A 12829-nucleotide genomic window follows, 5' to 3' on the forward strand; every position below is an offset into this window, starting at 1 on the left:
TTTGCCAGAGCAAACCCCGGGGAATAGAAGACAGCAAGGGCTCTCCCAGTGCCTGGAGCAGAAGATGCTAGGTCATGTCTTCTCGCCTCCGAGAGTGGACAAGCGTCCAGAATTCTCTTTTCCCCGCGGCACTGGTGCGTGAAGACGGCTGCTGTGGGTGCCAGCCAGATGCCCTGAGCCAGTCTCGTGACTCCAAATACTCCTGGGGGATGTGGGAAGTAGTCAGATGTTTCTCTAAGTGGCATGATAGGCCCCTGTGGGCTGCAGGGTATGAAAGGCCTTTTAGACAGGACAACACACGCAAGTTCCACTTGCCCAGGGCCCACGTGCACAGGGGAACCTTTTAGCAGATAAGTGGCCGCTCCATGATCAGGTGCCTGAAGCCACGATGCTAGATAGGGTCCCTGGAGTTTGGGAACTATTCCAGGTATATGTGTGTGTGCATAGTGGATGAGGGGGAAGAACTTAATAGAATTTATTCTAAATTGAAATTGGCCTGATTAAAGTTTTCTCATTTTCTACTGTCACGTTGAATGAGAACTTGGATAGAAACTAAGTCAGCAGAGGCAGTTACATTTACATACACACTAAACATGTGGATTTACCATTTATTCCCATTTTGCTCATTTACTTAACAAAGGGTCAGTTCATTCATCTTACAAATGCAGACATTCAGGGTAAGAAGAGATAATCATTTTCTAAAAATAAAGAAAGGGATTACAGTAGACTTTGCAAATCTACGTACCCTGTGGAAAAGTCTCATCCGTCCTCATATGGTTAACTATTTGTTTTCACACTAGTGACTCCCAAGTCTTTGTCGTCAGCGTCCTCCTCCATCCACTTGTCCACTTGAGCCAAATCCAACACATGCAGGGAGAGGAGGCTGGTCTGCGGTCACAGGAATCCCTGTTCTACTCTCGGAGGCAGCGCTCAGTAGGAACTGAATACATTTTTAAGTGAATTTGTTTTTAAAGAAATCAACAAGGTGATCTGCACACAGGCAATTCTATTTGGCTTTTGAAATTTAGAATGGTTTTCCATTACTCAGCAGAGAGAACGCGGGACATTCCCTGTGCGTGGGATCCGAATGAGAACGTGTCCAACACTGTTTGCAGTTGAGTGGCGATCAGGTAGGGAAAGGAAGTTTCCGGCCGCGCCAACTCGCCTTTGTGAAGACAGCAGCTCACGTGGAGGAGAAAGTGGCGTGTTATAGAGCAGAAACAAGAAAGAGGGCTGAGGTCCTCCTTGGGGGGCCCCAGGCAGAAATCTGACCCTCGTTCCCCAGGGCCACCTGCTCTCCAGAGGGGCTCTGCCCTGCTGGGGAGGGCGGTCTCCTAACCACGCGGGTGAAGGATGGCCTCTAGGGTCTTATCCCTGACACTCTTTAGGAACCTCAGAACAGCAGTTCCGCCCGTGCCCCTGTCTTCCAGAGCCTGGGGTGGCCCTGGGAGAGGGTTCAGCTTCCCACTCTTTGCTTTGGCTGCAGCTGTGATGAGGTACTTGGTCACCATGTTGATATGATAGCTGCGCAGGTCTGCCAGGGCCCGCACACACTGGTTGTAGGCTGTCCGTAGGTGGCCGTGTGCAGGGGACAGGACGTACTCCCTCAGCGGAGGGGCTGAGCGGATTTCCTCTACGAAGGCCTTATGGGAGGGAGGCATGTAGTCCCTCATTCTGTGCAGAAAGTCCGCTGCAAGAAACAGCCCAGAACAATGTCACAGCTCTGCATGGAAACGCAGGGAGCCCGCCTGCTTCTCCAGACACGAGTGCCCAGACGCTGCTGCTGTGTCCTGACTCAGTCTACTGTGCTGGCTCCTTTGCTTACAGACGTCAAAAACTCAAACGCATATTTCTGACTGCTGACAGATGTGGAAGACAGAATGAGGCAAGCACGTCTCAGATAACTCAGCTGGAACTAGCTCTACCAGCCAATGTCTAACTATGTATTCTTACTAGGTGGAAACAAAGTATCCAGCAGCTAGCTGGATGGCCACGAAGGCAGGACACAAATCCTTACACTGATTAGCTAAATATTCTCCTGAATTTTGTTTCCTAACTGCTTTGGTTTGGAGGGAGTGTTAGGAAAGACGAGAAAGTCACAGAGTGTATAAGGGGAAAAAAATAAGGAATGAGCAACTGTTTTAGGAATAGCCTCTTAAAGCCAAGTTGTTTAAAAATCAAAATAACAGATATTTATAGAAAATTCTTTCTATGTTTAATGTGATGCATGGCAAATCAACTGCTAACATCACCAAAAATAAATATCCATGAAAAATTATCATACTTCTGGAGAACTGACTTTTGTGGAAGAGGCTGGACTCTACAACACCAAGTTCTAGTCATTTGTTGCTAATCCAGCTTGAAAACTCTACAGTGTGAAGTGCCTGCTTGTGCAGCTGTGCAGCACACGGCCTTGATGCTGGCAGGTGAGGAAATGAGCAATTTTAACCTTCTGATGTGATAAACTAAACCCTCTTCTGGTCTAAAAACATTTGGCTACAGGTTGTTCCACTATACGGGGAGGGCTTTCCTGTCGGAGCTCAGGCCCCCTGCCAGCCGGCTCTGGCTCGTCACCATAATGTCACGGCCTCCAAACTCCAGATCTCTCCCCCGTTTTAGCACAAGGAAAATACCGCCCAAGGATCCAAGCCCAACAGCGAACAGTTGGAAATACAGCGATGTTTTAAGATTTGGAAATGAAACTCAAGATCCTGCCGAGATCTGATATTCTGATATTAATTGACTCGAAATGATAACATTTGGCAGCTGCACAGTTTCTCGGTTGATTTAGAGAAGTATAGACTTCGTTGCATTTTAATTTATACTTGGTTTTATCAATTGGTAAAAACAAAACAACAACAACAATGAAAATGGTTTTTCTTCCCTCTACTTTTCTTCTAAAAAAAAAAAAAAGGAAAAGAAAAAACAAGTCCGCCTTACCACTTTCCCTGCTGTGACGGACGCCCAGGAACTCATCAAAGGCGTGCAGCACCGTGCTCTGGGCCGCGCTCCCTCCCGAGTACTTCAGGGGCTCCTGGGAGACGCCCTCGTACATCAGCCCTGCAGGCATCGCTGGGTTGTCTTTCCATCTAGGCAAGAGTGAGGGGCGGAGAGAAGAAAGGGGTGGTTGGAGGTGACAGTATATTTTCTGATGTGGAAGCTGAGAGTGGGCCCCAAAGGGAACATGATTTCAGTGGTAACTTTAGGGCAAGGGATTGGGCATCTTTGCAGGATAATTACTGCAGTATCGTAACTCCAGCTTCACAACAGGTCAGAAAATCACAGCCCTTCTCTTCCTCATTTAAAGGATTCTTCCAGGCAAGGCCTGGTTGCTCACTCCTACAATCCCAGCACTTTGGGAGGCCAAGGCAGGAGGATTGCTTGAGGCCAGGAGTTTGAGAGCAACCTGGACAAAATAGTGAGACTCCATCTCTAAAAAAAAAAGTTATCCAGGTGTGGTGGCATTTCTATAGTCCCAGCTACTCAGGAGGCTGAGGCAGGAGGATCACTGGAGCCCAGGGGTTCAAAGCTGCAGTGAGCTACGATCTGGCCACTGCACTCCAGCCTGGGCAACAGAGCAAGACCCTGTCTCAAAAAAAACAAAAAAACAAAAAAGGATCCTTTCAGAGAAGCAAATACCATTTAGTGAGGAATTTTTGGCATTGGTGCCATGACATACTTATTGAAAAAACTCAAACACTCAGTTATAAAGATGCCATCAATGCTAGTCAACAGGAACAATCCAGAAGCTTCTGGAAAAATCTTCTTCACATCCTCTTCTAATCTCATCCTTAATGACCCGATACTTGCAACTTTACAAATAAAGCTTCACAAATTTGTACAAACACACACACACACAGATACACACAAATACACACACAGATAGGCACACACCCACCGCTGTCCTTCCCTGAAACAGTGACAATTTTAACAGTTGTCACATTAAACTGTCAGTTGTAGATATTACCTGGATTTGTGAGCATGCCTTTACCTAACACTTTGTGCCCAGCAGGCACCGGTCAGGGTGGACAAGGAGGGTAGGAAGAGAGAGCTCAGTGCAGCCTGTGGCCGACCAGACCCTGAGTCAGGGCCGCGCAGGGCTGGAGCCGGGCTCTTGGCTACGCCAGACTGGGGGGGAGCTCACCTCTTCCCTCCCTCCTCCCCCTCCGCCTCCCTCCTTCCCTCACCTCCCCTGTCTCCCTGACGTCCTTTCTTGTTTTCTCTGGGTCCTCCCTTCCTGCCTCCTTCTGTCCTACTCGTTTCTCTGCATCTGATTTTCACGGCATCCTGAACAATCGATAGCAGAGTGGACATGGGCGGCTGGTGGGGTGACACAGGACCGCGAGGGACCCGACGCTGTCACCTCGCGTCTGCTCATCAAGGCTTCCACATTCCTTTTCTCATTTGACCTCTTGTGACCAGGGCAGGGCAGGAACATTTTACCTCATTTTATAGACAAAGAAACAAAGACCCAAAGCAATTGAGTTTCCAGCGTCACACTGTCAAAGAATGATGGAACCAGAACTTGAACCCCAAACTCATAATCCTCTGTTTTCATTTTCCCAAGAACCCCTTATGTGGATTTCTGTTTTTCCTAAGAAAAAGAATCTTTTCATGACCAGGAACAAGCAATCTTCTGTTACGAGTTTACACAACAGATTTACGCTGATGCTTCACTTTCTTCCTGTAATTCGCAAAGTCGTCTTGCTCGGGAGAAGGGACACGCACACCACACGCACACACAGAGGGCACAGGGGACTGCTGTGTGTGCAGTTCGTGACCTTTTACGAATACCGCCCTGAGGGTGGACACGCTACGAGGAGGAAAGGGCGGAGCAGCAGAGTGGCCCCCGCAGCCGGGCGGCCTCGCTCTGAAAGGGACGAGGGACAGAGGGAGGACTCCGGCTGCGAGACCCCAGCGAGCTGCTGCCTGACCGTGTAGCCTGCGAGCCCCTGCTCAGTTCCGTAACTCCCCCAGCCTCGGTTTCCTCGTCCCGGTGATGCGAGAATCGCATTCCTGGGTTACGGGGAAAACGGACACGCCAGCTGCCCGGGGCTGGGAACACACTGCGCAGTGGGCGCGTGTCAGCCACGGCGTCAGATCATTTACAGTGAACTGAAATCCTTGCTCCTCCCTTTTGCTGTTTTGTAACTTTGTAAAGATCTTTCTGAGCCGTAGTCTCCAACTTGTATCTGTTTCCTACGGCTAAGTGTGAAATAGGCTCCAAAGAAGTTTTGTGACTTGTTCCACATAAGGACACTGGCCCCGTGAAATTGCTGAGCAACATTTTATGGGGAAGAGACATTAAAGATGTGACTGCTATTGGGTGACACATGGAGCAACCGCACCGGGGGACACTGGCTCAGATCTTTCTTTGTCATCTGCCTGACACTCTTCTGTAGTCACCTCAGGCTCCGTCACTAGCTCCTTCCTGTCCTGACCACTGTTGGACTCTCACGAGGGTCAGTCCTTGGACTTCTCACTACTGTCACCTCCTAAGCACTCTTATCTCGCCTCACGGATTTAGCCCAGTGATACTCTGACTGTTTCCATGTCTACACCTACGGCTGGTCCCCCCTGTACTCCAGAGGGTTGGGGCAGCCACAGCGAAGGTGGCGGAGTACACACCAGCACGGCAGTCCAGAGAGATGAAGGAACCACATCTCCTTTCAAAACCCACGTTCTCCAGCTTGACACGACTAGTCTGAGGAAGTGACATCGTGTTTCTCTGAGTAGCCCCGGGACCGCTCTCATGCATTCTGAGGTCCTCTGTTTGTGGAAAAAAGGAATTATTTTCATTTCAAATCTCTGTAGGCAGGGTTATTTTTAGCCTTTTCTTGTAGCATATTTCTAGCAACCCTAAGAAAAGGGGAAGTTCAAACAGAAAAAAAAAAAAAGATGACATTTTTTCCCCTCAGGGGCTAACTTCCCTGAGAAATTCAATGTGACTGGGAACTAAAGGGAATATATTTCATCTGCACATGAAATCTCTATTCTCTGAAATAAAAATGATTTTAAAGAAGGAAACAAAAAAATAATAAACCAAACATAGGAAAAAATCAAGAACAAAGGAGCAAATTCACATTTTTTAAGACAAACTTAATGGAAATTTCCAATAATCCAGATGTTCTTGGCCAGCTGTACTTACGGATGCATTTAGGATTAGTACTGGCCACTTAGTGACATGGGAAATCTTTTGGGGATCAGAAACAGAAGGGAGGAATTTACACAAATCACAAGTAAAATGTGTCACTGACCCAGAACTTATATTTTAACAAAAACAAAGTCACCCTCTTGTGCTCATCTCACCATAAGGATTTCCTTGTCAGATACTCATATAAGGAAGACGAGGAATTCACTGATTCCTCTGAAAGATACAGTGGTAGGCAGAATTGTAAAAATGGTTCCCCAAGATCCCCATCCTAATCCCTAAGGCTGTTAGTCCTATGAGGTATCAGGCCTGTCCATAAGACACATTCCATGGCAAAAGGAACTCTGCAGATGTAATTAAGGTTACTAATCAGTCGACCTTACTATAGGGTGTTATGCCGGATTTCCTAGGTAACGGAATCTGATTACATAAAACCTTTAAAAGCACCTAGCACTCTGGGAGGCCGAGGCAGGTGGATCGTTTGAGCTCAGGAGTTTGAGACCAGCCTGAGCAAGAGTGAGACCCTGTCTATACTAAAAATACAAAGAAATGATCTGGACAACTAAAAATATATATAGAAAAAATTAGCCGGGCATGGTGGCGCATGCCTGTAGTCCCAGCTACTCGGGAGGCTGAGGCAGGAGGATCCCTTGAGCCCAGGAGTTTGAGGTTGCTGTGAGCTAGGCTGACGCCACGGCACTCTAGCCCGGGAAACAGAGTGAGACTCTGTCTCAAAGAAACAACAACAAAAACCCTTTAAAAGCAGAGGGTTCTCTCTAGCTAGTGGCAGAAGGAGAAGTCAGAGAGAGTCCAAGTCCTGGAAGGGTTGGAAGGACCATTGCTGAGATGGAGCCACCACATGACAAGAACGTGGGAGGCATCTGGAAGCCGAGAGCAGCTCCCATGTGACAGTCGGCAAGGACAAAGATCTCAGGCCTAGGACACAAAAACCTGTGCTCTGGCAACAACCTAACCGAGTTTTGAAGCAGATTCTTTCACATCCCAAAGACTTTGGCCTTCTCAGACTCTAAGCAGAGAACCCAGCTGAGCCTGCCTGAGCTTCTAACTTACAGGACTGTGAGATAAAAAATGTGTGTGGTTTTAAGCTGCTGAATGTGTGGTCGTTAGTTATGAAACAACGGAAAACTAACAGATTTAGAGAGTAAAGTGAAGCAAAAAGAGACTTCGCAGGACTGGGTGCTTCCTCGATCCCGGTCTATCTCTGTGTTCAGCATGAGCTTGCTGTATGGTAGCATGAAGTTTCTTTAAATGACCGTTTTCCCTCTCGTCTAATCCTACCCGAGGTGCACGGAGAGCCCAAGTTCTGAGACCCACTTTCGACTCCGTGTTGCTCGCTTCTCCCTCTTTACTTAACTCCTTCCTCCATCAACCCATCCCCACCGCTCTCAAGTTACTGTTTGGAAACCGGCTTGCTTCCACTCTTACAGTGGAGATTCCCCACCCGCTGGACTCCCCTGAAGGATCTCGCACTTCAGATCTGCCCAGTCTGGAGGAAGGGCCCAGTTCCTGCTGCCGCTCCGTCCTTGCACCAGCAGACGCTAGATTTCAGCCCTGGGCGTCTCTTGCTGCCTCCGGGCGCAGCCTCAGTTCTCTCCATCCATAGCCCTGCCTGCGTCGCCTAGTTAACAAGATGACATCTATTTCACATTTGTCACCCCGTCCCTCTGCCTCCGCCTTTTACTTTGCATCCTTTAAAACTTAAAAAAACAGAGAGCAGGAAGAAGAGAAAGGACGAGATTACATGTGATGGTAGAAAAGGGAAATTGATGACACGAAGATGTTATTATTTAGGCCTCATAGTAAAGATTTTTTTCCCCATCTCAGAAACAGAGAGACATAGACAGGAGTCTGGGCGTGACAAACACACACCAGGTCACAAATTCACAGAGGCCCCGTTCTGTGCAGACGAGAGAGCAGCCTGCGAAAGTTGGTGAAAAGAAATCACCTCCCAGAGGCCCCACTTTTCATCCCATCCCTTGACCACTATGGTCAACACGTGCATTCTGGAGGGACACAGACATTCAGCCACAGCAGACAGCCCTCCCAGGAACTTTAAAAGGAAGCTTTTATGCCACTGTCCTGCCCTCCAGCTGCTTCGCTAACAAGGGCAACAGCGGATATAAATTATAGAACTATGTGGGTGACATATTGGGCTTTTTTTTTTAAATGTCAGCAAGACAGAATTCTAAGAAAAGTGAGCACAAACAGTTGCAGTGGCCTCAGGACAATCTGAGCTTAGATATTTGGCCCCCTGTGTCATTTGTCATGCAGATGGCGTCTCAGGTCTTTATCTGGGAGTGGATTCAGGTGAAGACTTGGCTAGTGACCTCTTTCTTACTCTAGGAAGCTTCTGTTTCTCCCTCATACATTCGGACAATGCTACAGAGACCTCGTGCAGACAAGCAACTGAACCATACTTACCCAGAGAGAAAGATCCGGATGACTGCATAAAATATGTCTGGGTCTACGTAATCTGGAGAAGCAATCAAAATGTGAACTTCACTACAGGCAAACAGGAACAAAGAAAGCAATTGGTTTCATGTGCAGGGCCCTCTCCTGGGGCTGCCTCGTCCCCCCATCCGCACGGAGACCCGGAACGAGAGAAGCAGCGGCGGGAGATGGAATGTTCTCTTCTGCGGCCCCTCCTGGGCGCAGGGGACGTTTAAACTATTCCACATGCCGCCCTGTTCTATTTGCGGTGCTTCCCCTCTGCGTCCTTAATAACAACAACAGAAAAGAGATCAAGGCCATGTTGACAACTGTAATATTCTAAACAGATGATCTCTCCCAGAGCGCCCTGAGGGGAAAATCCAATTCCGCCCCGCGGAGCAGGTCTGGGTAGTCAGCCAAGGGACGGGAGTGCACTGTCCCCTGCCCAGAGACTGCCACGCCAGGGCAGGCACGGGGCCACTTAGCGCCATGCTTAGCTGCATTCGTGAACGTGTGCGGCTGTTTCTGGGGCGCTGCCCGTGCTGGGAGGTGACTGACCCCACTGGGTCTGTCAGCTCGTGTGTGAGGTGGGTCCTCTCATTCGTGCACGTTTCTGTTCATCAGCTTTCGAAGGTTGCTCTGGTCTTCACAGAACGGGGCCTCTGTGAATTTTGTGACCTGGTGTATGTTTATCACGCCCAGATTCCTGTCTCTGTCTCTTTGTTTCTGAGAGGAAAAAAACATCCTTAATATAAGGGCTAAATAATAACATCTCCGGGCCAGCCGTGGTGGCTCACGCCTGTAATCCCAGCACTCTGGGAGGCCAAGACGGGAGGATCGCTCAAGGTCAGGAGTTCGAGACCAGCCTGAGCAAGAGCGAGACCCCGTCTCTATCATAAATAGAAAAATTAGCCCAGCGTGGTCGTGCACACCTGTAGTCCCAGCTACTCCGGGGGCTGAGGCAAGAGGATCACTTGAGCCCAGGAGTTCGAAGTTGCTGTGAGCTATGACGATGCCACCGCACTCTAGTCTGGGTGACAGAGCGAGATTCTGTCTCAAAAAATAAAAATAAAATAATAATAATAACAGTAACATCTCCATATGGTCAGTTTTCCTTTTCTGCCATCACATGTCATCTATGGCTCTTTTTCTTCTTCCTGCTCTCAGGTTTGCCCCCCTGGTCTAGGTGACTCGTCCACATACTTCTTGGTGGTGTCATATTCTCTTTGCTCATATGTGACAAGGGCCGTGTGCTGGATTTTTTTCTGGGCCTTTACTTCTGGGTCTTTCCCACGTGGTGCTTTGATCCCACCAATGCTGCTAAGAAGCTGCAACTCTGTGCTGAAGCAGTAATAACCAGCAATAATTTAATATTTTACCCAACTTAAACATACTGAAGTAGGAAAAATCAAATAATCATTTCAACACATGTAAAATATTCTTGACATAAAATACTTTCCATAGATGTAAAAAAAATTGTTCGTGATTAAAATAAGCAAACAAAAAACTTCAGCTGATTAGGAACAGGAGGAAATGTTCTTAAACTGATGCAAGGAATCTGCAGGAAGCCTACGGTATGTAGCATACTTAATGGTGAAATATTAAAACCAATGTTTTAAAATGTGAAACTAAACAAGGATCAGCACTTCCACTCCATATTGTGTTAGAGGCCCTAGCCAGGAGAATAAGAAAAAAATATTTTAAAAAGAAATAAGAGGTCGCGGGTGGTGGCTCATGTCTGCAATCCTAGCACTCTGGAAGGCAGAGGCAAGAGGATCGTTTGAGCTCAGGAGCTCGAGACCAGCCTGATCATAAGCGAGACCCCATCTCTACTAAAAATAAAAAGAAATTAGCCAGACAACCAAAAATAAAAAAAAAATTAGCCGGGCATGGTGGCACATGCCTGTAGTCCCAGCTACTTGGGAGGCTGAGGCAGAAGGATTGCTTGAGCCCAGGAGTTTGAGGTTGCTGTGAGCTAGGCTGACACCGCTGCACTCCAGCCTGGGCAAAAGGCTGGTCCAAACTCTTAAGCTCAAACGTTCCCCCGGCCTCAGCCTCCCAGAGTGCTAGGATTACAGGCGTGAGCCACCTCGCCCGGCCTTGTTTGCTCTCTTTTTTTTTTTTTTTTTTTTTTTTTTTGAGACAGAGTCTCACTTTGTTGCCCGGGCTAGAGTGAGTGCCGTGGCGTCAGCCTAGCTCACAGCAACCTCAGACTCCTGGGCTTAAGCGATCCTACTGCCTCAGCCTCCCGAGTAGCTGGGACTACAGGCATGAGCAACCATGCCCGGCTAATTTTTTTTGTATATATATTTTTAGTTGGCCAGATAATTTCTTTCTATTTTTAGTAGAGACGGGGTCTCACTCTTGCTCAGGCTGGTCTCGAACTCCTGACCTCGAGCGATCCACCCGCCTCGGCCTCCCAGAGCTAGGATTACAGGCGTGAGCCACCGCGCCCGGCCTGTTTGCTCTCTTAATACAAAACAAAGGTAGAGTTCATTTGGAATGCAAGTCGCCTTTATTATAAATTTGAGTTTGCCTTGGTTATATACATGCATGATAACCCAGCTAGAGTTTTAGCATTTGCTATATTTATCAATGTTAATTTGTGGTAAAACATTAATAGCTTGAACAGCACCATTTTTGAAATAAAAACATAATTGAGTAAGTATGAATACAGAAGCAAATATTGTCTGCCCTATTACACTCAGTGCCCATTAATGGTGTTTATACTGTTCATTATGACTGTTACTGTTGTTTTAATTACTGGAGCTTTTAAGACTAGATTGTTTTTGAGTTGTGTTTTTGAGTTATGTGATTACGACTGCAGGAATTTATCTAAGTTAGATGTAGTCCCAGTGTGCTTGAAACGGTGCCCCTTTCACTTGGTCTATGATTTTTTTTGAAAGCACATCTTCAAGTACTATAGTATCCTTTCAGAAGAGGAATGTTACAGTCTGATGGTAAAATGTCCTCATTTTACCTTTTTAATTGAAATATCAAGTTCCTATTATAGTAATACAATGGGAACCAGGAAACATCAGACCTCATTGTGTATACCCGCCTTGAGCATGGGCGAGTGACGGACATGGAGAACAGAGTGAGTGTTGTAGATGGTGTGAAATAGAAGCCACCAACTCCTACTGTACTGTCCAATAAGCTAAACTTAGGAAATGTAGCTGTGTATAATTTAGTAGTATGTACTTGGGCTGTTTCATTATTAAAATGAGGGCTTGTGTTTTCCAGTGTCTTAGATGAGAATAAGCAATAAGGCAACAAGTGAGACCTCATCTCTACAAAAAGAATCTACAAATAAAGAAGTTATTTGAGCTGAGCACAGTGGCGTGCACCTGTAGCCCCAGCTACTCAGGAGGCTGAGGCGGGAGGATTGCTTGAGGCAGAAGGTTGAGGCCAGCCTGGGCAACACAGCGAGACTCTGTCTCTAAAAGTAAGTAAAAGTAAGATAATAAAGAGAAGATTTGTATTTTCTCATCTCCTCTTTTGGATATTAATTAACTTTTTTGTTTGTTTTAAGCTTTAATATAAAAAATTACTATTGTACAGTTCGGCTGAAAGGAAGTCTGAGTGAACATCATCTTTGAGGGACACTCAAATCCATAAGGTAATGACCATTTCCCAGACACGGGCTGGACAGAAGCATTTACTTTGCTGGAAGGAGCCTCTGGGGGCACATTTGGGCTAGTCTGAGTTTCATAACTCCCTCACTGCCTACCCCCCATTAAAAATAATCTTCATTATAGAAAATTCAAATAGGGAGAAATGAGTGGACAGTCAAGCAAATATGTGTACTTTTTTAAAAATGGGTGCATATTGTGCATAATGTTCTTTTCTTTTTTTTATTTCAAAATTGTCATGGGGGCACAAATGTTTAGGCTCCATACATTGCGTCTGCAGTGCCCCATGTGCATACTGTCCTGTAACCTGCTTTTTCCACTTAGCAATATATCATGGACATCGTTTCCAGGTCAAAAAAATAAAAAAGAAACTTTAACATGATTTTATTATCACATGGAATTAAATAGAGAAGAATTCCATGGTTAATTACTTTCTAATTGAGTTTAGACAAAATAAGTTCACAAGCTAAGATGGAAAATTCCTTCCACAAAATTAAGAGAACCCATCAGAAGGAATAGCAGCAGCAGTTCACAGTACAGTTTAGCCCAAGCTACTCGTAAGAAATCCGATTTAAACACGTCCCCTAAACTGTCA

General features: G+C 46.6%; 1 protein-coding gene across 1 annotated transcript in view; it reads right to left on the reverse strand.

The window, feature by feature from the left end:
* Positions 1–594: 594 nt before the first annotated feature.
* IDO2 (indoleamine 2,3-dioxygenase 2) overlaps positions 595–12829 on the reverse strand; it is a 45864-nt gene continuing 33629 nt past the window's right edge. Inside the window, exons 8-10 of the mRNA XM_045535772.1 lie at positions 8594–8645; positions 2941–3089; positions 595–1690 (exon numbers count right to left, since the gene is read on the reverse strand). Coding sequence (XP_045391728.1) covers positions 1335–1690; positions 2941–3089; positions 8594–8645 — 557 coding nt within the window. The 3' untranslated portion in view covers positions 595–1334. The remainder of the gene's footprint in view (positions 1691–2940; positions 3090–8593; positions 8646–12829) is intronic.

The sequence above is a fragment of the Lemur catta genome, chromosome 22 (genome assembly GCF_020740605.2).
Source record: "Lemur catta isolate mLemCat1 chromosome 22, mLemCat1.pri, whole genome shotgun sequence".
Classification (NCBI taxonomy): Eukaryota; Metazoa; Chordata; class Mammalia; order Primates; family Lemuridae; genus Lemur; species Lemur catta.